General features: G+C 37.8%; 1 protein-coding gene across 1 annotated transcript in view; it reads right to left on the minus strand.

Moving 5' to 3' along the window:
• Nucleotides 1–601: 601 nt before the first annotated feature.
• Nucleotides 602–20,379, minus strand: part of LOC149786834 (uncharacterized) — a 54,666-nt gene continuing 34,888 nt past the window's right edge. Inside the window, exons 3-6 of the mRNA XM_089977355.1 lie at nucleotides 8,073–8,450; nucleotides 6,433–7,122; nucleotides 3,304–3,391; nucleotides 602–2,226 (exon numbers count right to left, since the gene is read on the minus strand). Coding sequence (XP_089833481.1) covers nucleotides 1,629–2,226; nucleotides 3,304–3,391; nucleotides 6,433–7,122; nucleotides 8,073–8,450 — 1,754 coding nt within the window. The 3' untranslated portion in view covers nucleotides 602–1,628. The remainder of the gene's footprint in view (nucleotides 2,227–3,303; nucleotides 3,392–6,432; nucleotides 7,123–8,072; nucleotides 8,451–20,379) is intronic.

Here is a 20,379-nt window from a genome sequence, read left to right on the forward strand (position 1 = left end):
GCAATTCATAAGGAACTTCTCATTCATTTAGGACTTTCATAGAATTTTATAAGGATTGTTTTTTATTCCGTTTATAATACTACCAGTTCCTCTCACATTTTTATTTATAACTTTGATAATTAAATTGTTTCTTACGTTCTATAAAAACTTGTTAGTTTTGCTTTATTATGTGACTTATTTTGTGACCACAGAATCGTAACCGTAGTATGCAACCTGTATTATGCAGTTATTTAGCAAAAGCAAAATAAACATTTCTGTATCCTTATTTTCATTCATCACTGACTCCCCTATAATTGTCACATGTGTCGATGTTTGGAACAATGTTTAGCATTTTATTTTATTCACATCCAAACATGGCTTCTGATTGTGAAGCACCAGGCTGACTTTTTTTAGGCCAGCTGGTATACTTAGGCACGTAAACATGTGTTCACGCTTCAAACAATTGATGGATTAAGCAGACAGGTTGCTCAAACTCACCAATATCAAAAGACAGTCGAATTTTCTGAGAGATGTTTAATGATTAGGGAATGAAAAGAAACTTCATAAGGCTAGTGTTAGTAGTATATGAGCTGTAAGGATATCACAAGAACAGTATATTTCTACTCATTTATTTCCATTGAAGAAATCTTTTATTTAAAATCTTAAAATAGCAATTAACAGATTCAGTCTCTTAATACTGAAAAACAAAGAAATCAGTTTTAAATAATTTTACATGCAATGCAGCAGGATACATTAAAAGCCGAAGATAATGAAATATACCTGTCATACTGGCACAAAATATCACGGAAATTCTGTTACTTTTCCCAAAGCAGTCTTTACCCTTCACAATGTAGGTGGACTTGTTTCGCGTAAGAAAACACTTATGCACATCATATATCTTCATCAAACAAACGTGCTTAATTTGCATACATGGAGCGGTCACTTCTGATACACTGCACTGACCGCCTAAGACGAGGTTAAATCATTGTTTAGTAAGGAGCACCTGACCCTTGACCGCAGAAGGCCTGTGACTGTAGAATACAGGGCATTTGTATGCGAAATTTGCAGCGTAGAAATTATAATGGCAGTTGAGACCAGGTGATCGTTGAAGACAGATGATTGTTAGGAGTAGGTATGATTCTGCAAACTGACCTTAAAACAGGATTGAATAATTGCTTTCTTAAAACCTCTTTATATTCAAACTGTCACCCGACCTATGATATTACGGAATATTTTGGAGACAAATCACTGTCTCGTAAACAAGGTCAGTTATTGAACTTTTAACTTTTGGTAAACATCTTGTTTACCAGTTTTACATCGGGTATACATTACATGGCAATAGTCTGCTAGGCCAGAACTCTACCTTCAATCATGGACAAAAGTCGAGCACATCATGTAAATTAAATATACATAACAGACATTGAAATCTCCGTTACTGGCAAGTTGATTGACAGTCGTCTCGCTAAACTGAATGACCAGTTTAATGAGCATTTACCTAATAATTGCACTCTTCTTATCTGCATCAGACTCAAAAACATGGAGAAAAATATTAGCACTAATTATATTTATGATGGACATTAATATAATATCAGTGAATATTAACATAATATCAATGAACATTAATATAATATCAGTGAAAAGAAAACTTTCTACACAACTGTTGGCTCACTTAAATATTTCTTTCCATCGCGGAAGTTATTGTCATACATTAACTCCGCTCTAATGCGAGGACAAATAGTCAAATGTACGCGACCACAGTATTGGCAGGAGTTTTTTAGTTTGTCACGTGATCTACTAGGGTAATTTTGTAATCCTTTTTCGTCACTTCTGTTCGACTCGCAATTAATTTCACTTTCATCATCGCGTTCAGTCTTTGGCCGCCTATGTATTTCAACCACAGCTATCTCTGGCATGGATGTTTCATGCTGGGAGATATCGTTAATGTTTTGATATTGGTTTGATTTTGGGGAATGACTTTTTCCACTCTGAATTTCTTGGTCTGATCTTGCAGGATAGTTTGATGTCTTTTGTTTGGATGCATGAACGTCTCTAGAATGAGATATTTGAAACGCCGTTTCCGTGACAGCCGGATTTGCGCATGCATGCGCAGCAACGTCCGCTACCGTTGCATACACAGATTCTGTCATTTCACATCCCTTTCCATACGTTGACGATGCAGAACTGCCAGTAATTCCATAAATCTGATGGCGTCTTTCCCTTCGTTCCTGGGCTTTTGTTCTGCGACGCCTGAAGCGCAAATAAGCATGTCTCTATTGAAAGCGGAAAACTTTTATTTTACTCCGAGGTGTATTGATAACCAAACAACATAAGAAACTTGTTCTAAATTTAAGAAGTATCAAACTTTTATATAAAAAAAAGTAAACTAGTATTGTCCCAAAATATATTTATGAGGTCTACGTATGCACAGCTAATGAATATAACATTAAATCCTCATTACATTTATTTGTATGAGCTTCTATTATACGATTCTGAAAGTTAAAAACGCAATTATATTTGAATCAAAACCGTTGTTCTTCGTCTAAATCAATTCTGATACACCTTGCATACTAATGACATTTTATATTGTTAAAATATGGTATAATGTAATGTTTTGAGTTCAGTGAGAAGCCCAGCACATCCGGTTCTACTTCGCAAAAGGTAAAATAAATGAAAACGGCAACGTGACTTTTGTTGATCATAAGTTTCAGGCATGATAGAATGCCATTACGGCACAATGAATGGTATACTCACAAGAAATCACACAGCACAAATATATTCTGAGGTGTCTTTATCAAGCCAATTTTGTCAGTACCCAGAGCAAGCCTAGATTTAAATGCATTGCATTTCAAAAACTGTCTCTCGCGAATGAGAAGGCATTGTCAACATTTCACGCTTTGGTTAACGTTGAATATTGTTTTGAGTGGCAAATAAAGTTTCCGATTTTCAAACTTCGTATCCCCAGTTTGGGCTTTCAAACTGACATTTGAATCTTGCACATGCATTTAAACTTAACTAGTCAATATAAGTGCCAAAATTATGACAGAAAATTAAAATCTATTCTACGTAAACTACCATAATATAGGTTGTGGGATAATACAATTCAGAGATTTAGCCTGAGTCTAAGTTTGTACTCTAAACGAAGGGACAGTGTCGTTTCAAAAATAGTATTTTTTGCGATCGACTATCACAAAATTTCAAGTTCAAACGTCCATGAGTTTTCATGCTCAAAGATGTCCAGAACACTAGACCGGGGATTATTCACTTGCCATTACGAATGTTACCTAAATGTGATAGCAAGCAAATTCGGAGAAAAATGTCACTTACTTTCTGGCGTTGTAATAGTAGAAGATCCCAACGGAACCAAGAATCAAGACAGCTCCTATTGTTCCCATGACCAACGCCACCATGGATCCTGAAAGAAAATTATTAAGCTCTTCCATGTACAATCCATGTGATGAATATGGGTTACTTCCCTTACCAATATACACCCACATCAAACCCCAACCCCATTCCATTGTTGGCTCTAAATTTCTTCCATAATGCTATAGGATACATATATAGACGGCATAAATTATTGGTTGCTGCATTTGTATGGGAAAATATGAATGGGTTTTTCTGAGCAACACTGTACAAAGGTATTTATCTTTCATAATAGAAACATCTTTTGCAGCCAACGCGTGTACGCTCTTTATGGCATAACATTCTGAAGTTATCAATGGCGCGCTAATGGATTATTTGGAATGGAAACACCAAAAACATAAATTTACTGATTGAAATAGATACAAAAGAATTCAATTCATTATTTTTTATATAAATAAACGGAAACACTATTCGAATCGAACTACTATTGGTTTCAGAAACGAATATTACTTGATGCTGCAGCTAAAATGTATTAATGCAATGGCTTTTCTAAAGGACAGAGAGAATTCCTTTTTACACTAATTTTAATAATCGCATAGCGTTTTATTTCTCCTGCAAACGCGGACTGTATGCTTTCAACTCACCTGCAAACGGTCATGGCAATCGAAATGTTAAAACTGCGTTTTAGGGTTGCGCAGGTTCCAACATTGGAGCAAATTTCTGATCAAGAATTGTTTCAATAATCTGATTTAAATTGACTGTTTAGCTCTATGCAAGTTTTCGTTTCTCCTGAAAATCTCATTTAGTATTACAGCAAGATGTTCTTTTCATGATTGCAAGTTGCGGAGAAAACGCCCTTAGAACATATTTATCCATTTGAAGTCACGCTTTTTAGAGTTATACCAAGATTTGGTCATTTTTTTTCGGGTACCGAAACTTTACATCACGAAAGTACTGAACGTTCGAGGTTTTTGGAAAGCATGATTACCGGGTAAAAGGGGAAAAGAAAGGTATACAAGTTGTTGGGGGGTGGGGTGATTATATGTAAAGTATATTTGTAATTTGTAACTGACCTTAGTCCAAAATCAAATTCACTGGGTACCTGACTAGGTAATGTTGATTTTGAAAATCATCACACGTAGCTAATGTTTCAGTAATGAGTGTGGACTAAATATTCTGATTATTATCATTGTAAACATGTGTACCGTAATCAGAATCTAAATCATTGAGATTCAACCATGAAAAACCTAGTCTGCATGATGTTTACCATGTTTTTATCATGATATCATTAACATATGTATCTTCCTGACAACTAACAATTTTCTAGAAAAGACCTTTTGACCCTGGTCTTGTTTCTACTATTGTGTCTTACGTTTTATATAATGTTGTTTACTTGAGAAAGTACTCATTTGTACTTGAAGCAGGATCAGTCTTATTGTTGTAATCAGTTTCGTGTGGGTGGAATTATGCATTCAAATTATTATTAACTGGAAATATCAAGTGCTCATCAGTAATATTATTCGACTTGGACATTAATTTGGAATTATAGTGAATTCAGACAAGAACAATTTGGAATTATATTATTTTGATAAACCAAAAAACTGTTAACATATCATCACAATCATAGCCACATACATATTATTATATTCTAGACTACATGCACATCAACACTGTCAATGTTGGAACTTCTTTGGAATACCACTTGAATTCATTTGGAACTTTATATATTTGGACCTGTGATAACTCTTGTAGGATTGTTTGGGATTAAGTCGCATTACTACTAGGTTCGTTTTGCATTTTTGTTGAATTTTACAAAACTTATCGGTTTTCGTTCTTTTCTGTTGTTAGTTTAAGAGCATAGATTCTTATTGAGACCCGCGTAAACATAGCCCGCTTTGTGTGTGTGTGTGTGTGGCATTTACAACCACATATTTTAGATGCAGAACCTGTTACCATTCGCTATGCCATATAAAACAATTCAAGTTTCATTTCCGTTAAATCCGGATGAATATACAATTGTACGCAAATAAGGCACAGGCAAAGATACAAGATATATACAAGTGCTCTTAATACATCCAACATGGTAGCGTGTTGTGCAGTAAAACTCGTTACATTATGGAGAACAACTGCACAGATCTAACAATGTTGAATTAATGGAGAAGAAAGAGTATAATAATATTACGTGTTCTTTGGATAATTTTGAATTCATTTTGTATTGTATTAAGAAACATGTTGATTTCAAATAACACGATGTGAGTAACCAAGTATAAGCTCAGTGCCTCTCTTCCTTTGAAAAGTAACTAATACAGAATCACAGAATTTTTTTAAAAATCGTGGTAGAATATGGAAGTGTGTAAATGAACTGATATAGTACGTGTCGCGCGCGTTGGCCTCAAAAAGGTATATTTTGCTTGGGACTCCAGAATGGTATTTATTTCTTGGCATTAAAAAAGGTATCTATATAAATTCCTTTTCTTCCTCATGCGTTGTATGGCAGGGAGACGAAGCGGGTATATGTTAGAATCAGTTATATATTCGACCAAAAATTGATATATAATATATATATGTTCAGACATTTGAATTTGAAACTTTAAAGTTCTTTCTTCTTCTTGTTTCTGAATGTTTCTGCAACCTTTACGTTGTGCATTGTGTAATCTACAATTATTGATACATAGCTGACATAGGTAACATGGTCTTGTAAGGTTATGTACATGTTATTGTCCCGATCTTTAGTGACGAGCCTGTTTGCGGTGCTATATTTTCATTTCTGAGTCTAGGTTGTGCCTTGACAGATGGTTGCTTATACCTACTTAAGATTTGATTGCTACGCTTAGTCATCTACATTTCTGCACTTACGTAGCATCCATGTAAACATTTGAGCGGTCGAAAGCAGGTTGTCAAAATTGCTATAAATTTTTTTGGACAGAACCTGAATTATATTTAAAACCTCGAACACGATGTTTATATATATATATATATATATATATATATATATATATATATATATATATATATATATATATATATATATATATATATATATATATATATATATTTATTTATTTATTTATTTATTTATTTAATGTTCTATACCTGTTGAGGATTTATGTTCTTGAGGAACAGGTTCCACTGTCTCACTTCGTGAATCTCCCTCGTCCACACCGAGACCTCCTGCTTTTCCGGCCGATTGAGTAGATCTTCCACGCTGCCCAGGTGTGACTCTTCCAGGTGGAATACTAGGTGGTCTCGATACAGGTAGTGGTTGATTATTAGTGTTCACTGATTTTGTCAAAGGGGCAGTTTCCTTCGGAGTCGCATTTCCGCTTTCATTACCCTGTAATGCATTTGGAGGCGGTGCATTGCTCGACCGTATGGGTTTGAGGGTCTGGTCCGGAAAACGAATTCTCCTATTCGAAGTATCTGGAAAGTGGTCCCTTAACTGCTGCCCCGGATTTCCGAATCTGAGTACTCCGTGAGTACCAGCAAAAAGCGGTAGCCCGGGACCAAATCTCTCAGTTGCGTCATCTATTCTTGAATCATCCCATCCAGTTGGGGGCATCGGAAAACTACGAGACTGACCTCTTGACAAATCGGTCAGTATATTTGCATTTGGAAATGATCTAGCATTTGCACCGACCCAAGAACCGCGAGATGTTGCTGATGGAGGACCGGATGTGCCAGTTCTGCTGGACACAGCTGATATTGAAGGCGGCATCGGCTCCCCGAGTAAATTTACAACACCGCATTCTATTTCTATTGATGGCCGGTAGCTTCGCGGATCAGCTGAAAATAATAATAATAATAATAATAATAATAATAATAATAATAATAATAATAATAATAATAATTATTATTATTATTATTATTATTATTATTATTATTATTATTATTATTATTATTAAGAAGACGAAGAAGAAGAAGACCAATAAGAATTAATAAGTAATAATTAATCAAAGGACAATGTAAATAAACAATGTATTTAACCAAAACCTGGTACCTGCGAACATAATATAAATAATAACAGAAAAAAGCACATGTGTAAATCTAAATTTTTCACCTGCGTCGAAAATTTGTGTAACCCAAATCTGTTATATTCATATCAAAAGTGCATTTGATGATAAACTTTCACTCTGTGCAACATGCAATAGACATGACTGGTATTTGTAAGGAATATTGGGCATGTATATAAAAATGTACGATCCTATACGCACACTTTCACACTCTTTGACCTTCGTTTGCAAGGTATTTTGTTAAGAAACAAAGGCTAAAAATGACGAAACTGTTGTCTGTAGATATTATCAATACTCCAAAACGTTAATTCATCCCTTAAACAATCTTTGAGTGCCATATGCCTGCAAGAAGTTTCTGTCACCCAGTGTTGTCGAAATTTCAACAAATGTCTAACCAATCTCTTAGAAGACTTTTAGTGAATCATTGTGCACTTTAATTACCAGTTTCAAGTCGTTGTAATTTGGGACACTCTTGGAGCATCTCTTTTAGACACTTACGCAGTTTTCATGGTAAAACAAGTTAAAACTTAAATTGCAACAGCTTTAATATCTAGTTAATGTTTCCTAAAAGAAAATGGTATTATCAGTATACAAAAATCTAATTAACTGATGCGTTACTTTGTATTAAATACCACTTGTTTTTTTATTGTTTTATGATAAAGGTATGGCTTATTTCAGCTCTGGAGACTCGTCGATTGAGATTCTACACCTTAAATACACTACCTGAAAACATCGCAGCAAAGCCCTTGCTATACATTGGACCTCCGGATGCGAACGTCAGTCTGGCCACTCCAGTGAAAAACTGGTTACCCAGCCTTCGTCTGCCGCATACCTCTATGGAGCTGTCTACTGCAGACTGGTTCAAAGATCTCTTGTTTTCCAGAAGAACATACTCATTTGGACACATGTTTCCCTCGCTCGACAATTTCGTCTGAAGAAAATTCAGCAAAAAATCCTCACTTTCAGGCGTCCTTACTATACACTCGCACATGCGCGCTGGTCTGGACCTATGGTGTCCCAAGTACCCAGGAGAAAGAATGACAATGGCAGAACTATGCACCATGGTTTGCATATCCTCGCAGACATCAAACATTGACAAGGCTGCAAATAATATAGGATACGTACAACCAAATCTGTATTCTTAGTCATTTTTGTGTACTCATGCAAAACTAGACTGTAATTTTAAATGACATATATTCTCACTCACCCATGAGCAAATCTGGTCTGTAACCACCACCAACAACAACATTTGCTACGCATTACCCAGATGTCTTATTCGCAAATCCATCTGAAATAAGTTTACACTTAAAATAGTTACCGCTCATATCAATTTTCAGGCAAGTAATATTTACAACTCACGGGTTTTGGGGGATGTTTTGTTTTTTTTTTGTTTTTAAAATTATGTAACACCACTCCTTCCTATACAGCGAATTTATCAAAATCCTAAACCTGTCGTCACCACATACAGACCACCTACAGTTATACAGATGAAGACGACCACAAACTGTCACATCTGCCGCAACGCTAATGATAATGTGCCATATCACTTCAATATTAACGGCATGTTGCGATGAAGTTCACAACCAATGCAACCGCAAGCTGCAAATCCACCCTTACAAAAGAAAGGTGGAAATGTGCTACATACTATGCCGTACTACGACAGGTACCTAATCATGGTGGCTGTCGGAACAGCCTCTTATAAAATTAAGCGCCATCCTAAACAACATGGATGCGTATATGACAGCTCTAGTGTATTAACAGTCTCCAGTTTATAAGCAGCGACCTGGTAAAAGCTGGTATTTAACATGCCAAGAAAGGCACTCCGTGTTACAGCACAGAAAACGGCGACCGACATCTTTGAACCAAATCAGTGGTACGCGTGCTTGTGCTCCCTCTCTCGTAAAGCGTGTTGGCTGTTCACACTAGTGTCCGACAAGAGGCTAAAGTGCAGTTGAACCGTTTTAAAATGTCTTGCGCACTTTTGTCGCCGGCCTACCGCCTAACCCGCACGCCTCACGCATACTCTGTGCAAAGCCCATCATGTAATACTTTATTAACTTTTTCCACACACCCTTCCAGTAACCACGCGGTATATTACGACAAGCTTAATATCCGCTGTGTTGTCCTATTGTTTTGATCCGTAATAACCGCCTTTCAGCTACAACCGAGCAACTCGCTGGTTTATTTGGCACATAACAAGCCTGCTACTGCTCAAGATGACGAGGTAAGTAACGAAAGCATGTAACCGTTCGAACATCTCTGTAGTCTGGGGAAAAAATGGCAAAATCTTTAGATTAGTTCTCAGCAAGCAGAGAGCTGAAAAACTCATAAAGCTTTGATTCGTTTCCTCCAATCACCGCCATGCAGTACTGGTCTATCCGAATTCGGCTTCTTCGTTGTTTTTTAGTTACCACAATCTCTCATTAAGGTAATCGAAATTCTGGTTTCACATACGTTTTTTTCGGCCTACGCATAATAAACGTCTTCCATTGCTTTGTGGTAACGGGTGCGTTCAACTTCAGAAAGTATCTTTAGATCCACTGAACACAAGGACGTTAACAACTGTCCTGTCGACCATGGATGAGAACAAATATTCAAACCTAATAATATTAAGAGGAATTATGCCTTGTCATGTCATTTAGCATGTCATTTGTCCAGAGGCTCCGTTTACCACCGATACTAACATGACCTGGTTTGTTCCTCGTATTACTGAATGTTTATTTACTTATGTATTTAAATTTGAATGCCTTATGCATGTGTAACAGCACTCCACGTTCAAACGAAAATGCTCTTTTGCATCAAAGGCCAGAGCAAGTTGTATTATCGATGACACAGTTTGGCTATCGCAGTCACACGTGGCTGCATGTGTGCCCACACGCTATGGTTAAGATGTCCTAAACCTGTATGAGAAATGCCTTTCAGCTTATCCTACATGAATGTTGCCCATTTAATAACTGCCCTAATATTCTGTGAGAAATTGACAAATGTCACCCTTATTGTTTATTATTTAAGATGTAAAACTGGCTGTTTCTTGGAATGATCTTCAGTGGGCCGGAGAACAGCAATACATCATTCAAAACAAATTGTGGGTACTAGCTATTTTAGCCTCTCTATCCGCATCACTATATCTCTTGTCTCAGTAAAACAGAAAGAGAGTTATATTACACAAGAGCGTGTTATACTACTTCACAATAATCGACTATGAAAACAACAAAAAGTCGGTAAACCTCCAGGCAGAGGGCATGATAACGACTTATTTCCAGATCAAGTTGTATCAAGCATAATGACTCCTTCTTTGACATCTTACTAGTAGAGGTGCGTATCGGATGTGGAACCAATCTCCTCCATGTCCAGGTCATTTAAACTTTCATCTCACGCAGCTTATATATTGATATATAAAAAAGAATCCAAGTCCCACAAGATTTGTGTCTGAAAACGATAAGCAAGACTGAACCCTCCATACGGACATAGGCTAAACAGGATCGCGCTTAGCAGCAGAGAAGGCGAACCCTACAACTTTTTAGAAGGTTCCAAAAGCCGAAATAAACCCTTTATAAAACCGCGATGACGCTTTATGTAAACGCAATTGTCGCCGTCGTTGCTGCCCTTTGTTGTCGTTGCCATCCCTGCTGCTTTCTGCGTCCCTTTTCGAAAATCAAGGCCTTTATCGATGTACGAAAAAAAAACATTCGCGTGTCTGTTGTCATAAATTAAAAAAATTGTTATATAATAATATGGTATACTCGGAATCTTACACAGCTAGACTAGCCAGAGAGCGAGAAGAAGCACTTAAAAAATATATCCCTGTAAAGGAGGATTTCCAAAAAAATTTACAATTACAGCAAGAAGCTAAGGAAGGTTTTACAGAATCAGCTGAACTATTGTTTAAGCCTGTCACCACATCAGTATCGCGTACTGCTCAACAACAAAATGTTGCGACAAGACGGCTAGCAGCCGCAGCTGAACGATCCGCTGAAGCAGCTGCTAAGGCGGTCACTGCTATCAGGGGAGTTGCAACAAGGCCACCCGAAGAAGTTTTCGTAGATGCGTCAGAAACGCTACCTGGAGCCGAAGCTCCGCCGGAATACAAACCTGGTAAGGCAACAATCAAGGAGAGTGTGGCAAAAAATATTAAGATGAAAAATTACGATAACGCGGTTGATCTTGTAGGCGAATTTAATGATCATGAAAACTACCTGGAGCCGGGTTCGCCATTGTTAAAGTATGACCAATGGGAACGATTGGTGTTTACTACACATAAAGGTATTAGTCGGGTCACGGTAAAATACGAAAATGAGTTTGAACAATTTAAGAAAGATGTTGAAGCAAGGAGAGTTGCAAGCCCTGTTGTGACTGCAGATTTGTCAACACCATTAAAAACACCCCCGATAATAACACAGCCGACTAGCATTAAAAAAAAACATCCGGCAAAGGTTTGGGAAGTGGTTTTATTCCCTGCCCTGATAATATTTTCAATGACGTTTCGCGGTTAGAAGTTCTCATAGGAGGAAAACGAGCTGGGAATAACTCACCAGAAATAATTAATGAAGCTGCTGATATTTGTCGGCGATTATTTCAAGGTGGTGTCATGGATGCTAGTATTTACCAAGAACTCATTGATGAACTCGTTGACGATTACAGCGATTAAACAATAGTAAATAACATAATATGGTCATATATAACAGACATACACCTGTGCAGGTCAGAGCAATAAACTCACGATTACCAGTTTATAGAGCAACTTACGGAGACGGACTCGGCGATGTATTTCAGGGTTTATTTGCGGGGTTAGCACCAAAAGTGGGTCCTCTTGCAAAACAGTTATCAATGAAAGCCATTAATGTTGTTGGTGAAAAAGCTCCTGGTGCAATTGTTAGTGCTGCTGACAAGGCACTCTCGGCAATCAAAGAAAGACTAGCGCGACTAATGCGTAAACCTCAAAGAGATTCGCCACCACCGGTGAAATTACCAAGCACCGAAATTATGCCCACGGATGTTAGTAAGGTGATAAATCAGGCTGTAAATAAGAAACTAACAATGTTGATAGATCAGGAATCTGATGCACAAAGAAGTATCACAGCAAATTTGATAGCAGGAAGTGGACTTCGTGTGCGACGAAGATAATTACCATTTGGAAAAATACGCAATAGTATAAAATGTTCAAATACATATCCGACCCAGCATTTAATATAGATGAGCCGGTTCAAAAAGATAACTCAGTGCGTGATTATCAATTTTATTCCTATGACGCACGACAGCCAAATCAACGAGGGCGTATCGAACTTCAAGTTCATGATACAAGTAGATATTTCTTGCCATCTGAGGTGTTTATTGAAGTAGAAGGTGAACTTGTAAAGGCGGATAATACTGCATACGATCCCAATATATGAGTTGGTTTTGTCAATAATGGAATTATGGCCTTGTTTAGTAGCGCCATATATATGATTGATGGAAAAAATATCGTATCGATTCAAAATGATGTCGATGTTGCCACAACAATAATCGGTCTAGCGAGATATTCTGACGACTTTACAAGATCATCTGGTCCATCAGTGATGTTTGCCATAGATATTACCGACAGCGGTGATCATATTCAGTATATTAAGTTACGAACACCACAAAATACTGCATCTGATCCACAGCCACCTGCTCACCCTGTATACGAAGCTAGACCAGCTGATGTTTTTGATATTATAAAAGGTATTAGTGCGACCTATCGTTATCCGGGATAGACCCAGATGAGGTTGTTATTTTTCAGGATCGACACGGAAAACTAAAACCAGCGATATCAAATAGCATGAAATAATTCGTAGGGTTATTGGAGCTACTCCGGGTAACATCCCTGTATTCACTGACAACGGAAAAATCAAAGATTCGCTAATATCAATCGCGGCGTTAAGAGATGATACGCAAAAAGCTGCAGGTTAACGCGTAAAAAAGACCGGCGATACAATGACATGTGAACTCAGCATGAACGGTAACAAAATAGTGGTTTTAAGAGATCCAACATCCCCGGAAGATGCCGCGACGAAAAATTATGTTGACGCGTTATTTACAACCGTCGGAACCATATTTGCTACTCGTTTAAAAAATACCGGCGACACAATGACAGGTGAATTCAACATGAACAAAAAAATAAAATAGTGGTGTTAGCGGATCCAACATCCCCGGAAGATGCCGCGACGAAAAATTATGTTGACACCGTTGACGGTAAATTATCCACGTTGCGGGCCGAGTATGATGTTCATGTGAATGCGTTTGCAAATCTTCGCAGAAACTTTAGAAAAATTAATGAAACCGCAGAGGAATTCTTTGGTACTCCGCCCACCACTGATATGAAGCTTTCTGATATCAAAACTAACATTGACACGATCAAACAAACACAGCAAGATATCGTAAGTGGGATTCCTGAGATCGTTAACAAAACCAGTTTGATTAAAATGCCCATTGGAGTTATTCCCGGGCATATTACCAACATAGTATACACGGTATCATCCGGGTTCGCAACATGGTCTAAACAAAATAATACTATCAAATATACCGCAGCAGTCACTGGAGTGTATAGACTGTCTGTGTTCAGTGCCGCTAAATTTGAGATATTTACAATGTATCCCTGGCGACATTCCACCGACAAGTATTCCGGGGTTGTGACTATCATATTAAGCAAGGGAATCGATGAAACATTTATACTGGAAGCAGCTGTTAAGAAATTAACTGCAACATCTTACTGGTGGTGTTTGGAATTTGTAGCTGAAACGCCTCAATTGGTTACTGCGTAAAATAATAAAATGGCGTCAAAAAATAAGTCAGCATCAACGACAACATTAGATGCGCAGTAATATAGATACGATCAAGTACGCGAATGGCAATCAGAGTTAAAAAATACCATTGACAAATGCACAATAAAAGTTAAAAAAAAAATACAAGCGGCGTGTAATTATCCTAGACACAATAGTGTATTCGGTATCCGCGTTAGTTGCATCTACGGGCGTGTTATTATCAGCGCTAACACCAGTGACAACTACAATCGCAATCACAGTTACAGTTTCAACATCAACGACAATTGCAGGCGTTGCTAATATTATCGCAAAAAAAAATATCCTCATGCGCTCTAACAAAATTACACGAATATGAAAAGTTAAACAACACAGCCACGAGCGCCTACTCGAAATTATCGTCGCTGATATCATCAAGTCTCGACGATACAACAATATCAGATTCCGAATTCGCGCAAATGGTAAGGATATACGAAGACTACACCAGTCATTTGAAAAGACAAAAGATAAATAATGACAGAATTACTTCAACAGATAGTCGAAAATACAAGCCCAAAACGAATTTCTTCGATAACAGTAATCTCGACTAAACCAGAATTCAGTATTAATTTTCCAACTGCGATTCCAGTAAACGTGATCGCGTTAGCACAATTACGAGTATATCACAGCTGGCCCAATATCAGATCAAAATCGTCTGGTGGATTGCCAGCGAATAATTCGTTTGTGTTTGCAAATAAAAATAAGCAAGATGGTACTCCCGACTGGAACGTTATTGGGTTACCAACCGGGTCTTCTCAAATCGAAGAAATGGATGAAGAATTACAACGTCGAATAAAAAATATCACAGGAAAAGAACCAAAATAACAATAACTGTTCATGATCCAACACTGTCGTCCGCGATCGAAATAAGCACCGCAGACTACTCCGTAGACATATATCAAAGTTCGATCAGAACAGTGTTAGGATGGCCTCAAAATCCACCAACGGCACCACCAATACCACCAGAACCTAAAAAGTGTGACTATATCACTGACAAAGCAGCAGGGAAGTTCTACAGACCAGGTGGCTCAGATAAAATTAAGCCTCCCACACAACATTTCTCCGTAGAAGCCTCAGATTTCAAAAATAAACCCTCCTGCGCAAATTAATCAGCGAAATTTCGACCCAGAATGCAATTTCAGGCATAAAAAAAAACAACAAAATTTAGGGGGGGGGTAGTAAAATTTATTATTGCAAGATTGGGCTGCAAATTTATGAGTAAATCTGATCAAGACCGACTCGATACCTACTACGCGGATCATGAAGATTAATCGTGACAAAACCGTGTGGTGTTGCCTGAGCGTGACTGAAGAAATTTTTGAATTTATTTATGTCCATATCGCCGTTACACCAAGTTTGATGAATATTCCTCAACGTGTGAGTATCGACGCCATTGAAAACTGATAAGATATTACAATTATCTCTAATCACCTTTGGAATTTGCGTATATCGCTGCGTCACGTAAATCACATCGGTGTTCTTATGTCGGCCACGCGAGAATATCCTAGCTGGGTTAGTTTGCTTATCCAGCATCACATCATCGAATACGACAAGATTATTAACATCGCCATTTAAATTTTCCACTGATGGAGCCTCATTGATATCTGTTATAAATTCTATTGTGCCATCTTCAGTATTATCGCTAAATTCCTTCAGTACCTGATAACATCGCTGATCATCAACAGATGGCGCAACCAAATACAATTTATCCCATTTTAACCATCGCATTATCAAATTCAACAACAACTGCGTTTTTCCAGATCCCGACGGTCCAATGATTATCATTCTTATCGAATTTGGTAATTCCTCGGTGTGTTTTACTTGCTCGCGTTTCTTCGTGGCTGAAAAATCAATTACATTCATGTTATTAGAATATTATGGATTCATATTGTGTTAAGTGTCGCACTCGAACTGCTACGATAAATCCAATCGAAGTCGTTACGCGCAACAACAGGAATGCAATCAAAGGTGAATGTGAAGTTTGCAAGACAATTAAGTTTAGATTTGTAAAAAAAAAAGTAGAACCGGAGGAGACATCGCCGCCTCCTTAACAAATCTACCTGGAGCTCCCTGGGCAAAATATCCCGGAGAGAAGCATCTACCAGGATATAATTACTGCGGACCTGGTACAAGGCTCGATATAAGACTTAACAGTAATAATCAACCAAATCCTGGCGAGGATCCAGTAAACGCTATCGATAACGCATGCTACTATCACGATCTTGCATATCGTAGCGGAGATTTAGAACAACGACATCTCGCTGATATTAAATTAATTCACGCAATAGACGCAATTCCTGATAAAAATTTCAAAGAGAAATTGGCAACTTGGTTAATAAAAGGAGCAATGAAAGGTAAATTAGTACTAGGTGCTGGTAATTTATAATGGAGCAAATATATTATTCTCCGCGAGGATTTTGGCGAGGAAAATCAGCAATTGCCAAACTTGCCAAGGCAGCAAAAGTAAAGCAATCTGTCGCTGAATCGTGGCTATCGAGACAAGCAGTCTGGCAAATTTATCTTCCTCCGCCTAAGAAAATATCATATGCGAGTTTCTCTGTCAGCGTCCCTAATGAAGTCCATCAGGCTGATCTTATGTTTCTTCCTTACGATACCGTCGACGGAGTCACATATAAATACGTGTTGACGGTTGTTGATATCGCTAGCAGATACAAGGAAGCGGAACCGTTATCGAATAAAACAGCAACAGAGATTGCTAAGGCGTTTAGCGAAATTTATTCACGATCTCCATTAACATGGCCGAAGCTTCTCCAGGTTGATCCAGGTCGAGAATTTCTTGGCGCGGTTACTTCACTGATGAAAAAGAATAATGTTAAAATCCGTCGCGGTATTGTAGGTGTTCATCACAATCAAGCTATCGTTGAGAGATTCAATAAAACTCTTGCAGAACGATTATTCGGATATCAATACGCGAGAGAATTTATCCAAGATAAACGATCTCACGATTGGGTAACAAGATTACCTCACGTGATTAACGCACTAAATAACGAAGTAACACGAACAATATCAATGAAGCCCGCAACTGCAATTACAAAACCAAATATACCACTAAAGCGAAGTTCCACAATTCCGCCTGTGCTAGGTAGCGTTATTGTAAGATATTTATACAAGGAAGGAGAAGCGGAGGGTGGCAGAAAAAGAGCAACCGATCCAACTTGGAGCGTTACGACACATAAAATATCAGCCGTAACAAGATCATCGGGAAGACCAGCAATTTATTTTCTAGATTCACTAGCACCACAACGCGGATTTACCAAAGAGGAATTACAAATAATACCGAGAGATACTCAATTACCGCCATCGTCACTTATGTGAAATTTAATTCTACCTAATTGAGATAATTTTCTTACTCGAGAAACTGCTAGATAAATTAAATTTGACCAGGAAATTCTATCATCGACGAGCCAGACCTGGCCATCTACTGTTAATCCCTGCGACGAATGTATCGTTGCTGCGTATCCGAGTTTCCATGGCGATCTTTCCGCGTTTATCGCATCATTAACAAGATTAATATCAACGAAAATAATATCATTCAAAACTAATATTTTTCCTTCTCCGCGTGGCAAAGTAACATTAATATTTTGTTTCCTGGTATCAGCTGGCCTGTAACACAATGGTACCTGCAATGTTGGAAATTTCTCACAATGAAGTTTGAATAGCATTTCCTGAATAGCATCGCGAACAATTTTTCTGCTAGCAACAATCAGATGATCTGGACGCCACAAATTTAGAAAATTATCCATCGAAGTCTCGTCGATTATTCTTCTCATTACATCACATTGAAATTTATTAGGTTGCAGCCGAATTATTTTTTTAAACTCGGTCAGTAAAATATCATTAGATCTATAATCAGCATCAATCTCTTCATAATAATCTACAAAGTTTCTAAGCCACTTATGAGGAGATTCACCATCAATAGGATCAGGTTGGCCGTGATCTCCGCACATTATTACAGCGGTGTTTTTTTCTTCCAACCAACCCAGGATTGATTTTAACAAAACTAAATTTACTGTGCAAATTTCATCAAATATTATAATCTTGTTGATATATTTGTTTCCCATTCGAGCTGAATCCCATAATCCACCGCTATACTTGAAATAACTATGATACGTACAAGAATTAACGCCGCGTTGTCTTATTTCTCTCGCTAATCTGTGAGTTGGAGTCAACACGATCATATCAGATTTTGAAAATAAATTTATTGCTCGTGTTGTTTTGCCGCTACCACCAGGGCCATTCATGTAAACAAATTTGTTACGTGAAATCGGATCGAATGCGGATGCTGCTGTTGATACTTCATCGCATTTATCTTTATGAAATTTATCGCAATCTTCTACATCAGCGTCTTCGCAATAATCTAGAATATCTTCGTTTTTTATTCTCCAAGTTCCCCAAGCCCCATCAGCGATTAAATTCTCCAATCTATACTGAAATTTTTTATCGATATAAAACGAATCCGTTGCAACCCTTACCGCGATATCAGCAAATTTATTTATCATCGACAGCAAATTGATACTGACGTAAGCGAGCATCGATGATCTTAAATGCGTATACTGCGCTGACTCTCCATCGAGATAACTAATCACGGTACCCAACTTTTCTCCATCAATAATAATATTTTCTCTGTTACAAAATATTCCACGCGATACTGTATCGGCAATAATAAAATCCATCTCAGCATCATTGATAAATAACCTAGCGTGGCGATGTTTATGATCAACTGATCCTCCTTGAGTAAATTTACCAATTATTTTTCTTCCAATATCTTTCGCGTTTTCACAATCCGTGGGTAACCACACCTCGGTTTGCTTCCTATAGGATATAATCGCTTCACTTACCGTCAACGATATTAACATCGACGAATCCAGCATAAATCTCAACAATACCGTAGGGACCCATCTTCGCTGAGATAAATGCCGACCAAACCAAATATAACAAATTTTATGCAAATTTTCAGCAAACTCGAACGAAGTAACATGAGCGAATCCTGTTATGACAAAATCAGGTAATGGTCCGTTAATTGCCACTCTCGTCATCTCGTTGGTTGGATGGCCGAATTTAGCAAAGTAATCTGCGCAATCGCCATATCCAAGGAAACTTCCAGGATAGCACGCGCTCATGTCAACGGAAATCATATCCTCGAAATAATATTTGGTATTCCATAATCCTCCATGGCCGTATTCGATACAACTAAGTTGAATATCATTGAGAAATTCGTTCCTTGTAGGTTTCCACGAATTTCTCTCTCTAGCAGCGTGAGCGGCAACAGATGGAACAGTAAAACAATTTGTCAGTAACTGATCAGGATTTGACGAATATTTCTCCGCGATATTTCTCATCGATTCGTGTAATATTTCATCACGGTAAATATCCCCCCGTGGCAAGATAAATTGATCATATCTTTCTTCACTTGAGAATAACCAAATTGATATTGGATCGGACGCGGCTAATATTTTGATATATCTGAACATGGCATCGGAATTGTCTTTCCCAAATTCCACAGGATAAAATTTAACAGAACGATCCCTCGGAAATATCATTACTGACTGAGTCCACGCATGTGAATTATGATCAACAATTTCGATTGGTGTTCCTCGAGAATTATACGGCGATGAATATAATATTTCTCCCGATAATGTTTTTACCGTGATAGGAAATTTAAGTTTCTTACTCAGCGCAGCAACATCGTCAATCGATGCACCATCAGCAACTGTCTTTGCCCATGAATTAATTTTATTCAATCTCAATTGAGTCAGACCAGATCCACGTCGTGCATTTTTCATGTGCTCGATAACTCGCTCGGCCACGCAATTTATTTTCGGAGATTCCTTCATCGCAGGTAGATTTTTCGCATCAGGATTATTATTCAGCCGATAAATTCCATAAACAACAGCGCTAGAAGGATACGCCCTAGCATAATAAGGACCATCAATCCCCAATAACAATCCCGGTTTCGAATTCTTATCAAGAATGACATTTTTCTTACCGCCACGTACTGGATCTCGTTTATCGCGAATGATCCAAGTGTCGTCAGGCATTTGTGCGATAAATTTTATACCGAAGATAAATCGTTCTTCCTTGTGTTCAGATTTTATATGCTCGATTATCTTTTTTGCTCGCTCCAAATTCATCGTAGCATCAACGGAGTTAGTTTTCCATGTCGACCAAACATGAATCGCTCCATCATCGAAGAA

This window comes from Sinohyriopsis cumingii, chromosome 12, assembly GCF_028554795.1.
Source record: "Sinohyriopsis cumingii isolate HCF-2022 chromosome 12, ASM2855479v2, whole genome shotgun sequence".
NCBI classification, from domain to species: Eukaryota; Metazoa; Mollusca; class Bivalvia; order Unionida; family Unionidae; genus Sinohyriopsis; species Sinohyriopsis cumingii.